This window comes from Mustela putorius, unplaced genomic scaffold (assembly GCF_011764305.1).
Source record: "Mustela putorius furo isolate JIRA1106 unplaced genomic scaffold, ASM1176430v1.1 tig00537227_pilon_pilon_pilon, whole genome shotgun sequence".
In the NCBI taxonomy this organism is placed as follows: domain Eukaryota; kingdom Metazoa; phylum Chordata; class Mammalia; order Carnivora; family Mustelidae; genus Mustela; species Mustela putorius.
In genome coordinates this window covers 4,123,451-4,142,063 of record NW_025422368.1, presented here as the reverse complement: position 1 = coordinate 4,142,063, position 18,613 = coordinate 4,123,451, and the positions used below count along the sequence as shown (strand labels likewise).

Sequence of the window (18,613 nt, the reverse complement as noted above, 5' to 3'; positions counted from 1 at the left end):
GCCAACCATCAGTTTGTTTTCTGTGTTTATGGTCTATTTCTGCTGTTTGTTTGTTTTAGAGTCTACATAAAAGTGAAATCATATGGTTTTTGTCTTTTTCTGTCTGACTTACCTAACTTAGCATTAAGCCTTCTAGGTCTCTCTGTGTGGTTGCAAATGGCAAGATGTCTTTTTTTTTTTTTTTTTTAAAGATTTCATCCATTTATTTGACAGAGATCACAAGCAGGCAGAGAGGAAGGCAGAGAGAGAGGAGGAAGCAGGCTCCCTGGTAAGCAGAGAGCCCATTGTGGAGCTCAACCCCAGGACCCCAGGATCATGACCTGAGCCGAGGCTTTAACCCTCTGAGCCACCCAGGCACACAAGATGTCATTCTTTTTTATGGCTGAGTAATATTCCTGTGTGTGTGTGTGTGTGTGTGTGTGTGTGTTTGTGCATGCACACATACCACAAACTTTATCCATTCATCTTTCTTTCTTTCTTTTTTTCTCTTTTACATTTTATTCACATTTATTTTCGCTTTTATATCCATTCACCTTCCGATGGACATTTGGGTTGCTTCCATGTGGCAGCAACTCTTGCAGTATTCTTTGTCCTCTAGATAGCAACTGAGGATGACCCAGGTTCGAGAATGAGTGTGACTGTGAGAACCAAGAGGTCCCAGGTATTTGAAGAAATTATGGGTTTCAGGCATAATCCTATCATTTGTGAAAGGGATGCAGAAGGAGTTCAAGGCACCACTCTTGCCCTCTGGGAACTTACAGGGTGCAATTCGACCATGACCAAAAGACACAACAAGTGCAAATAGGTTGTTTTGAATCCTGGTTTGCCATTTTCTAGCTGTGTAACTTTGAGTAGGCTGTATTAGGTATCTGTTTCCTCATCTCTGAAAAGGGAAGAATAATGATACCTACCTCATATGTTGTCCTGGAGATTAAGTGAGTTAATAGAAGCAAGGTGCTTGGACCAGTGCCTGAAACATAGTAAGTGGTGGATAAGTATCAGCTAAGATCCTGGTAAAGCTTATAGGAGTTCACAAGGGGGAAAGGCTGCAGCTGGTGGGAAGGTGGTGTAGAAGAGTGGACATTTACTGGAGATAATTCAGGGATACAGAGGAGGAAAGGAATGAGAGAAAAGGATTTCTAGCTTGAGGAAGACGTTGTGAATAAAGTCTTAGATCAGCAAAACCAGTGGCATTTCCGTGTGATTTACCTGATGATCCAGATTGTTCCTGCTGGGAGTACTGGGGGTTAGAGCAGGACAGAAGGGTGAGTGACTGGCACTGGTCACAATAAAAGAAGTATGAGATGGAGAGTCAAAAGCACTTTGGCTGTGGTTTTTATCCTGGCCCTGTGACCTTGGGCAAATTGTCCAATCTCTTAGGACCCCAAATTTCCTAATCTAAAAGAAGAAATGGACTGTGTCTGTAAAATCCCTTGCATCTCAGAAATTCTGTGCATCATACTTGAAAATGATTTCTTGGACCCTATGGTCTGGGGAACATTGGGGTTTTTTTCTGGTGCAGCATGGAGCTCTCTGGTCTTTGTGGGGGAAGACTTGTGGTTCTGGCCTCATTAGCCCCACGCGGTGAGGGAGTGAGCTGACCAGCCACATAGAGACACTACACACTGCCTTTGCAACACTTTTCAATCACCACCACTAGAGAAATCTGGGATCTCTGCGGATGTGTTTATGAAAGGAGCCCTTGGGTATTTCACTCTCAAATTATTTAGAGTTAACTCTACTACTGTTCTCTTGAGGAGCCTTGAGTTTTATGGATACTTGCCTTGAAGTGGACCCTGAGGGCTAAGTAGGAGGGAAAGAACAATCTTTAGCCTTTTAAAAAAATTTCCCAGATTGTCTTTGTGGAGCTCACAGAACGGCAAAAGCAGCACCATGAGCACCAGATGAAATGCTGGTAAAGTCTTGAAGCTTTCCTGGTAAGACTCCCCTGCTCAGGTGCTTTTGTGATAGGCAATAAACACTGTTTGTTTTTGATGTTAGGAATTCCTCTATTTCAAGGTGTGTTTGGCATGGTTTGGTTTAAAGATTTTATTTATTTATTTATTTATTCATTCATTCATTCAGAAAGAGAGAAAGAGTGTATGTGTGTGTGTGAGCCTGGGGAGAGGCAGAGGAAGAGAGGGAGAAAGAGAATCTCAAGCCGACTCCCTGTTGAGCCCAATGGGGTGGGGCTCAATCTCAGGACCCTGAGATCCTGATTTGAGCTGAAGTCAAGAGTTGGACTCTAAACCTACTGAGCCACCCCAGTGCCTCTAAGGTGTGTTTTAAATAACCCAGGACTCTGTTTAAACATGCAAATGCGCTTTTCAAATCCCATGCTTAGAGATCATGGGGCCTAGTACAGCCCTACCTCATTTTTCCTTTTATTTTTTTATTTTTCATTTTTAAAAAAGATTTTATTTATTTATTTATTTATTTGACAGACAGAGATCATACATAGGCTGAGAGGCAGGCAGAGAGAGAGAGAGGAGGAAGCAAGCCCTTCACTGAGTAGGGAGCCCAATTTTGGGGCTTGATCCCAGGACCCTGGGATCATGACCTGAGCCAAGGGCAGAGGCTTTAGCCCACTGAGCCACCCAGGGGCCCCTCATTTTTCCTTTTAGAAGGGACGTTTGGTTTGTTGTTCTCTCCTCACCTGTGTCCTTCCTGGTTTGAGCTCATCTGGGCCGCACACAGGCCTTTCTGCCCTCCTTTGCCCTGCGGCAGGCGCTGCAGTGCTGTGTTCAGAAGTTCTCCGAGCGTCCTCTGCCGTTTGGTTCCCCCGCCCCACCCCCAGTTGTCCCTGGCAGGATCTCGGTCATCGAAGAGGTACTTCTGGACTCTCATACCAGATGGGTTTTACACATCTTGATGAATTGAAAAATAACTTGAAATGGAAGAGCCAAAGTAGATGGCAGCTCTTTGATCTACATTTTGTGCAAACCTTAAAGTTTTGAAGGGTTTAGTGTTTTCAGAAACTGACATTGGAAAAGAGTGACAGTTTGCCCTTGCGTTGTATTTGGAAGGAAGAGTATTTCTTTAGGGACTAGAGTACCAGGAAAGGAAGGTGCCTTGAGCATATAAGGCTCCCCAAGCTAACATGTGCCCCTGGGTAATATTAAATATGCCTTATTAGAATAGGAGTTCCACGAGGGAATGGAATGTAACTCTGTAGTCATATGCGGGTGCAAACAGTGAGTGGCATCTAAGTCAAGAAGAAAAACTAGCAGCTCAGGAAACTCCCATCTTGGGATCTTCCTGGCTAGCCAGTCCCGGAGGGGCAGTTATGAGCCTCACCTAGCCTGCTCACACCACAGATTTTCTAGAGAGAAAAATAACCGAGTCATGGAAGAAGCTGTGTGTTGCGGACGTTGTGAATAAAGGTCGGGAGTGAGATGGTTTGGTCTGGCCTCTTTTCAGAGCAGCAATTGATTACTGATGTCTGTGTTGCCGTTTCTTCCAGAGCTGACCTGTCCCGGCCGCAGCACAACTAACGAAGCTGCTGCAGGATGAGAAGATGGCAGCGCGGCTGCTCGCACCACCAGGCCCTGACAGTTTCAAGCCTTTCACCCCCGAGTCACTGGCAAACATCGAGAGGCGCATTGCCGAGAGCAAGCTCAAGAAACCGCCGAAGGCCGAGGGCAGCCATCGCGAAGACGATGAGGACAGCAAGCCCAAGCCAAACAGTGACCTGGAGGCAGGGAAGAGCCTGCCTTTCATCTATGGGGACATCCCACAAGGCCTGGTTGCGGTTCCCCTGGAGGACTTTGACCCATACTATTTGACGCAGAAAGTGAGTTGGAGGAGGCGGCGACCCAGCTTCAGACCCCCTGTCCTAACAGGCTTAGGGGAGACTGGGAGAAAGAGCTGTCCTTTTGCCCAAGTTTGGATAAGTAGCTAACCTTTTGTTTCAGTTCTGGTTAACGGGGTTTATTTTTTTCAGTTTAATTGCTGCTCAGGGTCATTCGTGGGTCTTAACACTGCTCAACTCTGTTAATAAGACTTCTGTGTTTGGCTCCAGGCCAGATCAGAAGAAGATGAAAACAGATTAAAACAAAACAAAAGAGAACATAAATGCAGTGGGATTATTTAATAGAGTCCAAAAAAGCCGGCATAGTGAAAGATGATATAGCCAGGTAGAATTTCTCCCACACACATTCCAAATTCTATCTTTAACTATAAAGATGCTGTAACTATTACAATATCAGCAAAGCCTATTGTTCCTATAAAGGAAATGAGGTATGTGTACTCTGTCCAAACTTTCTCTGTCCTGTGGTGACATTAGATCATAGCTGTTGGAGATAGGAGCAGAATAAGGTGAACCAGACTGGGACAGTGAAGAGAGCCGGTGTTTGGCCTTGTTACTCAGTTGTCTGGGTTGAGCCACCACTCATTCTTACATTAGAGTCCATTCTGTTATTCCTACCAGTAAGAAGCAAAGTGAGTAAACAAATAAACACTAGTCTTCATTTGGCCAAGAATTTCAGGCTCCCTTAACAAATATTTGACCAAACTGTGGGTTTCTTTCTCGTGATTATCTTTTTTTTTTTTTTAAAGCTTTTATTTATTAATTTGACAGAGAGAAATCACAAGTAGACGGAGAGGCAGCCAGAGAGAGAGAGAGAGAGAGAGAGGGAAGCAGGCTCCCCGCTGAGCAGAGAGCCCGATGCGGGACTCGATCCCAGGACCCTGAGATCATGACCTGAGCTGAAGGCAGCGGCTTAACCCACCGAGCCACCCAGGCGCCCCTCATGATTATCTTTTGAAACAAGGCAACAGGTGGAGAAGCAAAGCCCCCTAGTTAATCCACCAGCCAACTAACGAGCCATTGCATACTGAGGAATGACATCAGATACCATTTTAGGGATCCCTCATTTGATAAATGTCATTTAAAGAATTAGATTGATAGGTGAGGGGAGAAAAGGCTTTGTGTAATTACATATTCATAAATACTGAGCTTACCTGAACTGTCTTTATTAACAAAACTGCCTCATAAACTTCCCCTAACTTGTCCTTCAGTCTTATAATTTGGAAGAAATTTTAGTTTCTTGGCTTAATAATGGGACAGAAGTAAGATGAGACCAGTACCTCTCTTGACCTCGCTATAATTGTGGAGTCATTTTTGGTTCATGATGGTAAAAATAATTAAGACGTTGTCTACACGAAATAGTCCTTCACTCACTTCTGTTGCAGCTCAGGACAGCACCATAATAGAAAACAAAGTAGCAAGAGTAATCTTTATCTTCCACTGAGAAATGCAGAAAGTTTCAGAAACAAGCATAATATGATAGAAATAACAGTAGACCAGAAGTAAAAACTCCTGACTCTACCATAATTCACCACGTTTATTATCTGTATTTCTCTTTTGTTGTATGTGTATTGTTCAAGCTACCACAAATAGATTATAGGAAAAGAAAGTTGTAAATAAAGAAAAAAACTTATCAAAACGAGTTTATGTCCGTTAGCAAGCTATGCTACCTCTCTGGGCCTAAATTTTCTCATCTAGAACTGAGAAGTTGGACAGAATTTTTAAGGACTTTTTCACACATCAAGTTTTGGAACTGAGTAGTTTTCATAAACTTTCATTAATTTCCTCATTTTTTCTTCCCTTTTTTCAAATCCGACTTTGTAATCTGGGCCTTTGCCAAGTGGGGTAGATGGGGGAGGGATGGGGTAGGCTGTAACATTCTGGATTAGTGAATGAGGGAACATGGAATCTTCGGCTATTTTTAGACAAAAATTTCATTCATTGTAAAATTCTGAAATATTTTTAGAAATGTTTCCTTGTTCTTTCCTACCCTTATATCCATGATCTTAGAAGAGGTACAAAGCAGTGAAAAATCACAGGGCTTAAGTTGTGCCTCTTTAGGTGAATTGGCCAATGGTACAACTTTTTCAGAAACTCTTACAGCAATAAGAAGGTAAGTAAAGCCCCTTGGACCCTGACCTTTCAGGTAGCTAAAACCTCTTTGGTTTTATTTGAACTGTTTATTTTTCTAACTCAAATGCAAATTAAGTCTCCCTTTCTTAAACTTGACCTAATGTAGGAAGAATACATAGAGCTGTTGGTTGTCAGAGCCAGTTTTCTTTTGCGTGCCTTTTCCCCTGGTTGCTGCCCCATAGATAGCCCCTTCTCTCCTCCAATACCCCAGGTGTCAGTGTCCCTGGAACCGGAGTGAGTCTTCAGACAGGGTAGGTCTCTGGCCCTGATAGGTATCATCCCTTGCATAGGATAGATGTTGATGGAGCTCCATTACCGACTGGCTCTTCATGATAGACGAGCTGACTTTAGTGTTTGGCCTCATCATAAGAGTAAATAGTTTGCAGAAAGGAGAACTTTAAGTGTATTTTTTTTTCTAATTTTTTTTTTTATTGTGAAACATACCACCATGCGAAAAATTCATAAAACATAAATGCATAGATTAATGGCTATTATAAAGCAGACACACTAACACTCATGACAAGACAGAACATTAGTAGCACTTGAGAAGTATTAATTATGCTGTTAATCAAGGGATTTTTTTAAAGATTTTATTTTTAAGTAATCTCAGCACCCAACATGGGGCTCAAACTTACAACCCCAAAATCAAGAATCACATGCTCCACCCACTAAGCCAGTGAAGCACCCCAAAGCAAGGGATTTTTTTAGTTGATTAATATTAGGCTTGCTCAAGTTTATCTGCAAATCTTCACTGGCATTACTAATACTTCTTACTAACTAGGCCTTTCTCTAGGCCAAATTAGCAAGGTCTCCTCTACAAGGAAGCACACTGGGAATTAACCCACAAATCAAAAAATATTGAGAGTAGAAATGACTTTAAGGGGACATTTCCTTGCGTTTGTTTTTCCTGGGGACTGCCTTAAATAATTCTTGCAAAATAGAATTTCTTTGCTAAATGATACAAGTGGATTTCTTTTCTTTTCCTTATAGGTCTCATTTTCTACAGAATTAATCATTTTTATGGCTCTCACTGGAACTGGTTTCTCATTTCCTTCCCTCTATTATAGAGGGTGAAAGAAAACTCCTTCCCTATTAGTACAGTTCTGGTTTTATTCCACTGTGGATTTCACACTCTCCCGGGACACAGGGACATAAACCTGTGTGTCGTCATTTCAAGATACTCTTGTGCCAGCTGGGACTGGTTTGAGCTGTCATAAACTTCTTGAGGTCCTTGCGGCAGTCTTGTCCATGTTGCATTTCACTCCCAACAGGTCCTCAAAAAACAGTCTAGGTTATCCTCTCTTTGGATTTCCTCCGTCCTCCCAGTGCTACATTTTCTTTGTCTCTTGGTACTTTGTTCTAATGTCTCCTTTCTTTGGCTTTCTTGTATTTCAATTGTTTCTTGCAAATAATTGAATTTAGGGGATGTTTATTTACTTACTTACTTATGTTAAATAAAAATAAGTCATGTACCTACATGGTTAAACACTCAATTGAAGATACTCAGTGAAAAGTCTCCCCTTTACAGCTCTCCCTCATCTGCTCACTTCCTGCCTCCCTGAACAGGTAACCACTGTTAGGAGGGTCTTCCAGAGTTTATATGTATAAATATATATATACATTTTTTTTTTGGCAAAAACAAATAAGTATTCTAAGGAACTTGAACTCTTCTGAATACCTTTGTTCTTGGTTTTTCTTTCTGCTCTTTTCATAAGCCCATTGAAGTCTTAATTTTGTTATTTCTTTTCCCTTCTCTGAAGCTAGGAAATCTTACATTTTATCCGTGTAAATTCTCAACTCACTTCTCCCCCTTCTAAGCTTTTTTTTGTTGTTGTTTTTTAAAGATTTTATTTATATATTTGACAGAGAGAGACACAGTGAGAAGGGAACACAAGCAGGGGGAGTGGGAGAGGGAGAAGCAGGCTTCCCTCAGGCAGGAAGCCTGATGTGGGGCTTGATCCCAGGACCCCAGGACCCCAGGATCATGACCCGAGCTGAAGGCAGACGCTTAATGACTGAGCCACCCAGGTGCCCCTCAGCTTTTTTAATAAAGCAAATCAAGGACTTTCTATTACTTGAAGGAGTGTCTTTCTGTCTCTCCAGTTCTCAATAATAACTTGTCCAATTTCAAATGGCCACATATATTCCTGATAACTATCTTAAGTAGTGCAGCAGGAAAGTCTATGGATTAGCTTGAAAAGTCCTTCAGAGTTGGCTTGTACTTCTTTTCCCACTGCTTAAATTGGTGATTGATCTATGTGTCCATTTTGTTCCATGGGTATATCCTCTTATAAGAAAGTCTTATGAACAAAAATCTCAATTATGGGATGGACTGATGTGCCTTTAAATAGAGCATGTGCCTATTGCATTAAGAAGTTACATGTGGTTTCCGAAAGTTCAGTTTACTTTCACGTCTTCATTTCTCTTTTCCTGCAAATTGGAATCTACCTAGAATCATAGAAAATTAGAATATTATATCCTTAGACATCAGGTAATTCAACTTCCTCCTTTTATAAATTTAATGAGGGGAAGTACTTGTCAAAAGCCACCATTAGGGGTGCCTGGGTGGCTCAGTCCATGGAGCATCTGCCATAGGCTCAGGTCATGATCTCAGGGCCCTGGGATCAAGTCCTACATCAGACTCCCTGCCAAGTTGGAAGTCTGCTTCTCCCTCTCACTCTGCCCCTCCCCAGCTTGTGCTCTTTCTCTCTCTGACAAATAAATAAATAAAATGTTTTAAAAAAATGTATAGCCCTTCTTCCCCCTCTACTCCCCACCCCCAAAAAACCAACAGCAGTGTTCGTGGTGGAGCCAGGGCTCAAACCCATGCCTCCTAACTCAAGTTTGTTACATTTCTGGTTCTCCACTTTTCTAATATTTTATTTTTATTATTTATTTATTTATTTGACAGAGATCACAAGTAGGCAGAGAGGCAGGCAGAGAGAGAAAAGCAAGCTCCCCGCTGAGCAGAGAGCCCGATGCAGGGCTCCATCCCAGGACCCTGGGATCATGACCTGAGCCGAAGGCAGAGGCTTTAACCCACTGAACCACCCAGGCACTCCTAATACTTTATTAATCGATTCTCAGCTTCACTGGCTCAGTTCTTCTGAAGCTAGGCAGGCAAATTTAGAGATAGTAAGAAGAACCTGCTTTTTCATTCACATTCCTGATAATCCCTATGGTTTAATAACTCTTTTAAGGATGGGTCCTAAGAAGCACAGGACTTCTAAAGGAAAGGATGGTGTCTGTATTAGCTCCAGTATTTTATCTTTGGAAGTGAAGGAGCTGAGTTGTCGAGCAGCATGGGAGAAGCCATTCCAGAGACTTGGGCTCAGTGTCAGTACTCCTGCAACTCTTCAGCTGGACATGTAATCTGAAGGCAGTTTACTTAACCTCCCTACATACTTTTACTTCTCTCTCTCTCTCTTTTTTTCTTTTTAGAGAAGAAGAGGCGGGGGCATAGGGAGAGGGACAAGGGCAGCTGAATCTTGTGACCCTGATCATGCCTGAATTGGAATCAGGACTCGGACACTTAACTGACTGAGCCACCCAGGCGCCCCCATATTTTTACTTTTGATGGGAGCATGATTTCCGACCTGTCCCAGTCCTCCAGCCTACTGACAGAATGTGATAGTGAAAAGAGCACCTAACTGGCAATATAAACACTTCCGTTTTAGTTCTTCCTTTGCTCCTTGTTTGCCCTTGACCAAATCACTCAAATTCCTCTGGGCTTCAATTTCCTCACCTATAATATATGCAAGATAAGAGTTGGACCTTTATCTATATCCTCCTAATTCTATTTCACACATATGTCTATCACGTAGCATATTTCAGCTATGGCAACCTGCTTTCCTGTTTCCCGAGTGTCCCCTGCCTCCTGGACTCCAATTCCGCCTCTTAGAATGTACTGTCCTTTAACTTCACCTTTGGACACTCCACCATTCATCCAGACCCTAGGGCCTCTTCTTTCTTAGAGCCTGACTTGATTCTCTACACCAGACCTAATCCCTTCTCCTTCTGGATTTCTATGATACATTAAGATTTGCAGCCCAACTTTTACTAAGAAGTGGTTTTTAGATTTAATTCACGTTAGCTATAGCAGGACATCCTGTTCCCAGCAATGTTTTTACTTTTTTCCTTACACACATGCACACGTACACACACACACACACACACGCATGCATGCACGCAGTCCCATGCATTCCTGGGAGAAAATCCTTGCTGAATCTGTTTTCACACACTCTTCAACAGGTGTGCAGAGCAGAGACAGACTGTTAAAGGAGAGTTTATGTTCATTAGGTGTGATTTGAAGTATTGCTAATGAGAGGTGTTGCATTTCCTGCTTTTGCACGATAACCCTGGATGCTCCTTTTTGTTCTAAATAAAATACATATTTCAAAACTTTATTTTTACAAAAAGCCATTTTGCAATAATATTTTTTAAAATAGTGTTTCTTTAATTTTATCCTCTAAATCAAAGTGAGGCAAATGTTTGTGTGCTAGTGGGAGGCAAGCAGGTGATGGGTTAAGGATGCGCATGTATGAGGTGCTTTTCTACTCTCCAAGCATCATTCTCTAGAGGGGAAGGAATTTAGTTGAGCATTAAAACCTTAGCAATAGACCAAGTGTTGGGAAATCTGGTTTCTGATCCTGTTCCCGTCTACTGCAAGCAATCTTGAGCATGTTACTTAACCATTCAGGCTGTCAGTTTCCCTAATCTAGGAAATTAAGATTATGCTAATAGCTAATATCCCACCTATTTTGCCAGGTTGTTGGGAAGATCATTTCCTGACTAGCCTATGTAAAACAAAGCAGCCTATTGCTCTAGCCCCGCTTCATTTTTCTCCATAGCTTAGCAACACCTGCCGTATATTTTTCTGTTCATTGTTCATCCTCTTGTGTGGTCATCAGCTGGTGCAGTGCCTACCCTACAGTGAGCCCTCAATCCATATCTGTTGATTAAATTAATCTTAGGAGATAATGCATGTGGAAACGCTATATACTTTTCTGGGTGCTTTGAACATGGAAGGTGACACTATGATATTTTTTCTAATAAAAATTTTCCCATTGACCAAAATGAATTGAACTCTGGAGGGAAAAGAGACTGATTCCCAGTATATCTTTTCCTTTCCCAGAGAATTAGTTTCCTTGAGGGACTGAGGAAGTAGATCAGTAAATAGTTTTACTGACCTTTTAGATATTTTCAGAGGGCTGAACGGCTGTTGTTAAGTGCTACCAGTCTTATCTCTCCTCTTGTAGAAAATTAGAATTGGAAAAGACTACCAAAAGCCATGGGTTAATAGCCTCCACCTAGTGCTTGAATCTCTTCTTCGTTTATTGGTATCATGTGTGTATTATACGAAGGATGTTATTTCCTGAATATTATAAGTTGTCCTGTCGTGTCTACTTTTATTAAGTGTTTTGCTTCCTTCTGGGCTGTGTGAGTTGTTTTACCTGCTCTGTATTAACTGACTTGTAAAGGAAATGAGAGAAATGGACATTGGAATATACACCAAATTGGGCTGCCTCATATAAAACATGACCCATTTATTCAACAAAAATACATCTTGAGTGCTTCCTGTATGTGAGGCACTGTGGGGCAGGGGATCTGTTCAGTTCTTTTGGAGAAACAAAGATTAATAAAGTCCGCTCTTTATCCTTAAGTAGCTTATAACATGGCAGTGCATAGTATGAGACAATATTTGACAATGGAGCCCCAGAAAGGGCCTTACATAATTCATAGTAAGAGTAGTCTTTGAATCAGGCTTCAGAATTTAGAAAAGAGGGATCGACTGAAACATTCTAGGCAGAAAGAACAATGCAAGCAAAGGCTCAGGGACAAGGGTGTTGGACAATGGAAGAAAATGCTGAGTAGTCTGGTTTGCGTGGAATGTGGGGAAATGAGTGAGGAGTCTTAGGAAATGAGGCCTGGGAGGGAGGGCTGGAGCAGGATCACAAAGGACTCGGTATAGGACAATCAAGTTTGGTCTTTACTCGATAAACAGCAGAGAACTGCTGGAGGTGTTGGGGAGTACAGATATGTGATTGAAGCAGTGCTTTAGGGATGTGAATGTGGTCTGTAGGATGGACCAGAGGGACAGAGACCAGCTATGAGGGGATGAGGGTCCAAATTATGATAGTGGAAGTGAAAAGTAAGGGCAGTCGATGAAGTCAAGAGCTGTTACGGAGATAAACTGATAGGATTGTGTGATTGATTGTGGAAGGTTAAGGACAGAGTCGAGCATTCAGTCATTCATTTGAAAATTTGATTAAATTGTTATTGAGCGTTTTCTGTATGCCCAGGCTCTGTTCCATGCCCTCGGGAACAAACCAGACAAGCCTTTTCTGCTATTCTTAGAACTTAGTTTTCGTTGGGGGGGCAGATAATAAACAAGTAAAGAAATAAATCATTACAGATAATGGTATGAGCATTAAAGATAATATGGCCCAGGTACTTGAGAGGTTGCAGTGCTATACCTTGGTAAGAGACAACGCGGAGAATACAGAAGAATCAAAGGCTACATGCTGTCTAAGTACTCAGTGTCTTAAATAGGCCTTTAGCAAGCACTCAAGTATAATATTTAAAAGGACCCATAATGCAGATATTCTGAGTTACTTAAAAACCAGAATCATCACTCTGTTGAGAGACTTTGCCAGTCTTCGATTTCTGCAGAGGCAGGAGTCCAGTACCTTTCAGCATCAGTGTGAGTCACAGGGCCACCTGCAGATGAACCCAGCATTTGCTCCAGAAAAATCCCTCAGGTCTTCCCAACTCCTTGCACAAGTACAAAGTTGCAGTTCCAAAGCTCTGAGCCATGTTCGTGTAGAAGAGACACCTTCACCTGAATTCTAGAATGTGTGTGAGATTGAATGAGCTAGAATGAGCTGACCACCTCAGCCACACTGATTGACAGTTTTAGGTCTCTGATTCTTTAGTTAGTCTCTGATGGCTTCTACAGGATTGTGAAATATTTTTATTTTAACAAAAATTGACCTGTTGAATGGGTTAGTTAATAATGGCCATTGGAAATAGTGGAGGACCTCTCAAGACCACATGATATTGATCATCTGCTGATAGTAATTAACCATATTTTAAATCCTTTCTTAGTCATAGAGAACAAGCCTATGGCATCATTATAAAGAGGAATACTTCTCTAATTGTTTACAAATTCATGTGAGTTGTCAGTACTTTACATATTGTTCTTTACATTTAATTAACCCTGTCTGACACAGTTCAAGATTAGGATTGCCCCATTATATGACCATTTCTGCCAACTCTGAATCTAGCAGTAGACCTTTTGATACAGACTCTGGTCAGTAGAGTATTGACTCTAGGAATATTCCAGACACTTTGTTGAGGTTACAAAGTTTGGCCTGTGGGAGCAAGTTTGAATAAAAAAATCTCTCCAGTTTTAGCAGATGAGGTCCCCTGTCTACTGTTCAAGACCAGTCCCTCTCCCTGTGCCTTTGACCCAGCCTTCCAACCTTCTCCAGAACCTCACTCTCAGTTTTCCTCTCACTTTTCTGGTCTGTCAGTCTTTCCCTTCTCATCCTGTTTCCTTCCCCTCAGCCTATAAGCACTCCCAAAGCCTCTACCATTCTACGAGCCCTCACTTGAGCTCACATCACCAGCTAGCCTAACCTCTCTTCTACTGTCGTTCAGACTGGTAAAGAGTAGCCTTCACTCATCAGGACAACCTGCCTTCGACCCTCTTCCCCATCCTTGCAGCCGAACTCTGCATCCTTACCTCTCCACTGACATTCTCAAGATAAGATCCTCTGTGACGTCAAATTGCCAAATTTATCAGATACTGTTTTACTTCTTAACCCACCAGACTTCTCCGCTGGATTTGATACTGTTGATTACTCCCTGATTCTTGCAGCTCTTCTCTCCTTGGTGTAGTGCTCCTTATATCTTTCCTTCTCTTCCATTTCCAGCAGCTCTCCCTTAAGTGCTGGTGTTCTCCCAGGTTCCGTACCCGCGTTTCTCCCATTTGGCACACTCTCCCTGGGTGATGTCACCCATTCTCAGTCCTCTTGAATCTGTCTCTCCAGCCTGTACCTTGCCAGGCCTCTCTAACTGCGTTTCCAGTCAACTCAGTGCGTTCAACATTGAACTCATTTCTCCCCTCAGACCTCCTTCTTTCATCTGCTACTTTCGTGGTTGACACCACCCAAATTCTAGATATCATTATTGACTCCCCAATTTGCTGCAGTCCTTAAGGGTTACCAATATTAGGGAGTTGTCAGTAGAAGGTTGCATATTTTTATAAGTAAGAAAATATTGTGGCTCAGAAATCTTAATTGCTCAGATTCCCTGAGCGAGTGTGTGGTAGAGTTAGGTTCCAGGCACAGCGATGTGTGATTTAATATTCATGGTCTTTCTGCCATACCATGCTGTCTCTGTAGCGTATGCTGCAGACTGATTTTTTGTTTTGTTTTCTTCTATCACTTTTAGATAATTTTCTAGCATTCTACATGGCCTCAATATGAAGTTAGGGTATGGTGTTTTGGGTTTTTTGTTTCGTTTTTTAATGTATTTGTTTCAGGCTGTATCTTTAGCATGGGACCTGAGACACAGAAAAGTTGAGATGACTTTTCAAACTACAGCAAATCATTCTTATGGGTGGATGAGCTAAAGGGTGGAAAAGGTCAATTAGACACCTAGTGGCAAGTTGCATATAGTTCTAGGTTAGTTGTATAGTTGTATGGTCAATTCCTCCTGTCTGAGATTAATTCACATATTCAGTATGCGTGTTGGAATTCTCCACCTTGTACCAGATGGCCATCGTATTATGCACTCTGCTTGCTAAGCTGAGAAACAGCAGCTGGAAACCATAGCCTTGCCCTTAGAGATCTCAGAGTCCAATGAGAGATACAGACGTGTACACGAAAATGACAACACTACGTTAACTGCTCTAATTGAATTAAGTGCCAAGTGGAGACACACAGGAAGGAAGGATAATTCTGTTCGAGAGAGTTGAATGGGGCACCTGCAGAGAGGAGGTGATAGTTGAGCTGGACCTTAAAGTATTAAAATATGGTTAAAAAATTCAACTGTTGGAAAGGAGAAGAAAGAATAATTCAGGTAGAAAGACTGGTGCATGCAAAGGCAGAGAGGCATAGGAAGGCCTGAACTGTTTCCAGCAGTGAGTGTAGTTTTGACAAGAGCATGGAGTGTGGTTTGCCAAGACAGGAGCCTAATGTAGGGGGTCAGGTTGGATCCCAGGGTATGCATACTAAGCCGTGTTTATTTTCTCCCACTTTCAGAGTTCTCAGGTCTGACATAAGATCTGGGGCCCGTCTTGAGCCAGTGCAGCCATAAGGGTGTCTCCTAGTGACTGGATACTTGGTCTGGCTTATCCTACTGACTTGTGCCAAGTGTGTGAGTACTAACTAACGTGAACGGTAGCCCTCGGGGTCTCCCTGTGGCCACCCCATGTTGGCAGCGAGAGGGCAGGAGCAGCTGTGGTCTGTGTGACCGCCGCGCAGCAGCCTCACCACGTCCTTTGGGGGTTTGTTCTGTGCTAGGCACGGTAGTGAGGACTTTTGGTGACTCTTCATTTAAATCTCAGAACCTGGTCAAGTAGGTACTATTAGTCATTATCCCTATTTTATCAGTAAGAAAACTGCGTCTTAACAACCCAAACAAGTGGACAAAGATCATGACACTACAAAGCACTGGAGCTGTGTCTTAAATCCAAGTCTTTGTGGCCTCCGAGCCTCCATGGAAACCACACTGCTGCTAAGAGAGAGGAGAGCAAGGATATAGACTCTCCTGGAATATGAATAGAGAGACTAGAGGGGCTAACATGCTTTACGTAATGAACATGTGTTTTGCTTTCCCCTAGAGCAGCTGCAGTCTGTGTATCCTAAGAGGGCAAAGGGGAAGGAGATCAAAGGCAAATTCACACTGAAGGGCGGCGAGGAAGAGGGGCCGAGGAGGAGGTTCAGAGCTGCCTGGCCTCTAGGGAGCAGCATCCTGCTGGCTCTGTGCTGAAGCAGGTGCCCAGCGCTACTCTTCTGCTGGGGTTGGCTTCCTGTGACAAGGGTGTGGGCAGGAAGCATGTCAGCTGCTCCAGATCTGGGTTGGAGGGCATGAGGTTATAAGATCAAACCAAATCAGAAGCATTACCTTCATCCGGCTTAACTTGGGAAAAAGACTGTAACCATAACCAGCTGCTAGGATCTCTGAGGCCTATGCAGAGGTTTTCCTCTTGCCAGAATTATAGGTATTAAGTAAGAGAGATTCCTTCATTGCCTCAAGATTGGACCAGGGACCAGGTGTGGTAAAAGCATTCAGGACCAGACGCCAGGAGAACTGGGCCCTAGGAATTCTCAGCCCAGTGGTGTTAGTGTGAGCAGAGGTGTCTGTGCTTGGTTTCTTGTCTGTAAAGAGAGGAGTTCGATTTTTTTGAAGCTTTTTTTAAGTTGTCTTATGATGATTAAGAGCATAGGCTTTGGAGTTGGACCACCTCTGTTCAATTCTAAGTTTTGCCACTTAATAAATAATTTTGTAGTCTTGGGAAAGCTACCTGATTTTCTACCTCGATTTAATAATCCGTATTATAGTACCTTCCTACTTCATGGAGTGGTTGCTGTAGGCTGCCTGCTGCAGAGTAAGTACTTAATGTTCATTATTATTCCTCAGATAGGCTCACAGGTACAATTGTCAATGACCAAAAGCAATAAAAACATAAACATGGGATTTAGAGGTCTCTCTTGCTCCATCCTCAGTGTAGTGGAATAGACAGTTGGAGGATGATGGCTCTAAATATTCTTAGTTTGAGCTACTTGGGTGGCTCAGGCGATTAAGCGTCCAACTCTTGATCTTGGCTCAGGTCTTGATCTCAGGGTTATGAGTTCAAGTCCCATGTTTGTGGAGCCTACTTAAAAAAATTAAAATTAAAATAAAGGGGTGTCTGGGTGGCTTGGTCATTAAGCCTCTGTCTTCGGCTCAGGTCATGATCTCAGAGTGCTGGGGTCAAGCCTCACATTGGGCTCCCTGCTCGGCAGGAAGCTTCTTCCTCTCCCAGTCCCTCTGCTTGTGTTCCCTCTCTCTCTGTGTTTCTGTCAAATAAATAAAATCTTCAAAACAATTTTTTAAAATAAAATAAAATATTCATAGTTCAAATGCAAATATAGCCTAAAGGAAAAAAAATTGTCCATATTTCATGTCCTGCTTTAGATCAGTATTCTTAAAAAGGCAGCTTAGTACCAGGACACATGTACTGAAGAAATTCAGGCCAGTTGTGCCTTTGCTGGAGCCTTTCCAGAAGCACATGGGACTATAATCGTGATTTCACCCGAGGGACCCACTAAGCAGATGCACATTAAGAAAGGTGTCTGGGCCCTTTTCAGCATGGTGGAGTCATTTCAACAGCACAGGTCATTTATTTCCCAACAGCTTCCTAGTCCAAAGTAGATTTGACATTAGATTTTGCTTTACTAAAGAGGGGAACTTTGAAGGGACCTTGATTTGTTGCCTGCTCCGTTGGCTTTATGGCTAGTTCCTTGGGAGTGAGCGCCAGATTGCTGTTGGTAAGTGGACTGTGGGCTGCTGCTGCTGTCTCTGCGGTAGCTGCCCTCACGTCAGCTCATTATTGGGTGGAAGCCTGTGCACGCACACTCTGAAACAAGAAGCAGAGATGATTTGCCCCAGTAGTAGTCACCAGAACTCACAATTTATAGTTAGGCAGGAAGGAGCTAAGAACTATTACAAGTCCAATTGGCCAGTTGCCTGGTTCAGAAGAGATACATAGGTCTGGGAAAAGAAGGTATATATATAAGGTTGAGGCAGACAAGAACTTAAGGCTAGACAATTCAGCTAAAAACGAGAGGGTCAGTCCTCTCTAGAGATTGAAACAGTTAAGATCCAGGAAGCATACCTGGGGAAGTAGTCATATGTCAGTGTCAGTAACAGCTGTAGCTAGCTAGACTCAAAGGACATTGGTTCCCAGCTGCCCTGTTGTAGATCGGTGCAATCCCTGGGCCCCTGGCTGTGCATTGTAGCCAGAAGTCATCGGTTACCTGCAGGTTACCTTTGCCCTGAGGGAGCTGATGACCTCACAGGGGAGGGAGAACTCAGTGGAGGGGAGAGCCACTCTCCTGGGCCGTGTGTCCCACAGTAAACCAGGGGCTGGGGACTGCACCCTTCTCTGAGAGGCTTTCTGGTCTGTGATATATTCCACCCCTGCACTGAGTACTTTTCGCTGTAACATCCTTTCATATTTGTGAACGCTTAATTATTTTAATCTGTACTCTTTGTAGGATTAAAAAAATTACTCTGAGCCTAGGGTGGGCTGAGGGTAACAAAATGCCATGATCCTGGCCGCACTATAGTACTTGGGTATGAGCGTGCATTTCTGGACTGCATTTGCAGTATGCTAGGATTTGTTCGGTGTGTGTGCGAATGTGCTTGTCCCTGGCTGTGCACAACGTCCCTCCCCGTCTTGGTAGACCCGGAACAGAATACATCTTACTCTGAATTAGCAGTGGCAAAGCTCCTCCATCTTGGGCTCCAAGCCCCACACTGCTAATTAGAAATGAAAAGCCTGTGCTTTTCAGAAGGTTCATTTTATGCCGGCATGACATATTTATTAATACTCTGTGCCATAACTCGTTAAGGGCTATTCCACTGCTCTTAATGGGCCTTATGCTCAAATGCATTCAG

General features: G+C 42.9%; 1 protein-coding gene across 5 annotated transcripts in view; it reads left to right on the top strand.

The window, feature by feature from the left end:
- Positions 1-18,613, top strand: part of SCN8A (sodium voltage-gated channel alpha subunit 8) — a 177,435-nt gene that overhangs the window by 53,782 nt on the left and 105,040 nt on the right. For all 5 annotated transcript variants that reach the window (XM_045072918.1, XM_013046920.2, XM_004774712.3 and 2 more), the window contains exon 2: positions 3,464-3,793. In XM_045072918.1, the coding sequence (XP_044928853.1) occupies positions 3,518-3,793 (276 nt within the window). In that variant the 5' untranslated portion in view covers positions 3,464-3,517. The remainder of the gene's footprint in view (positions 1-3,463; positions 3,794-18,613) is intronic.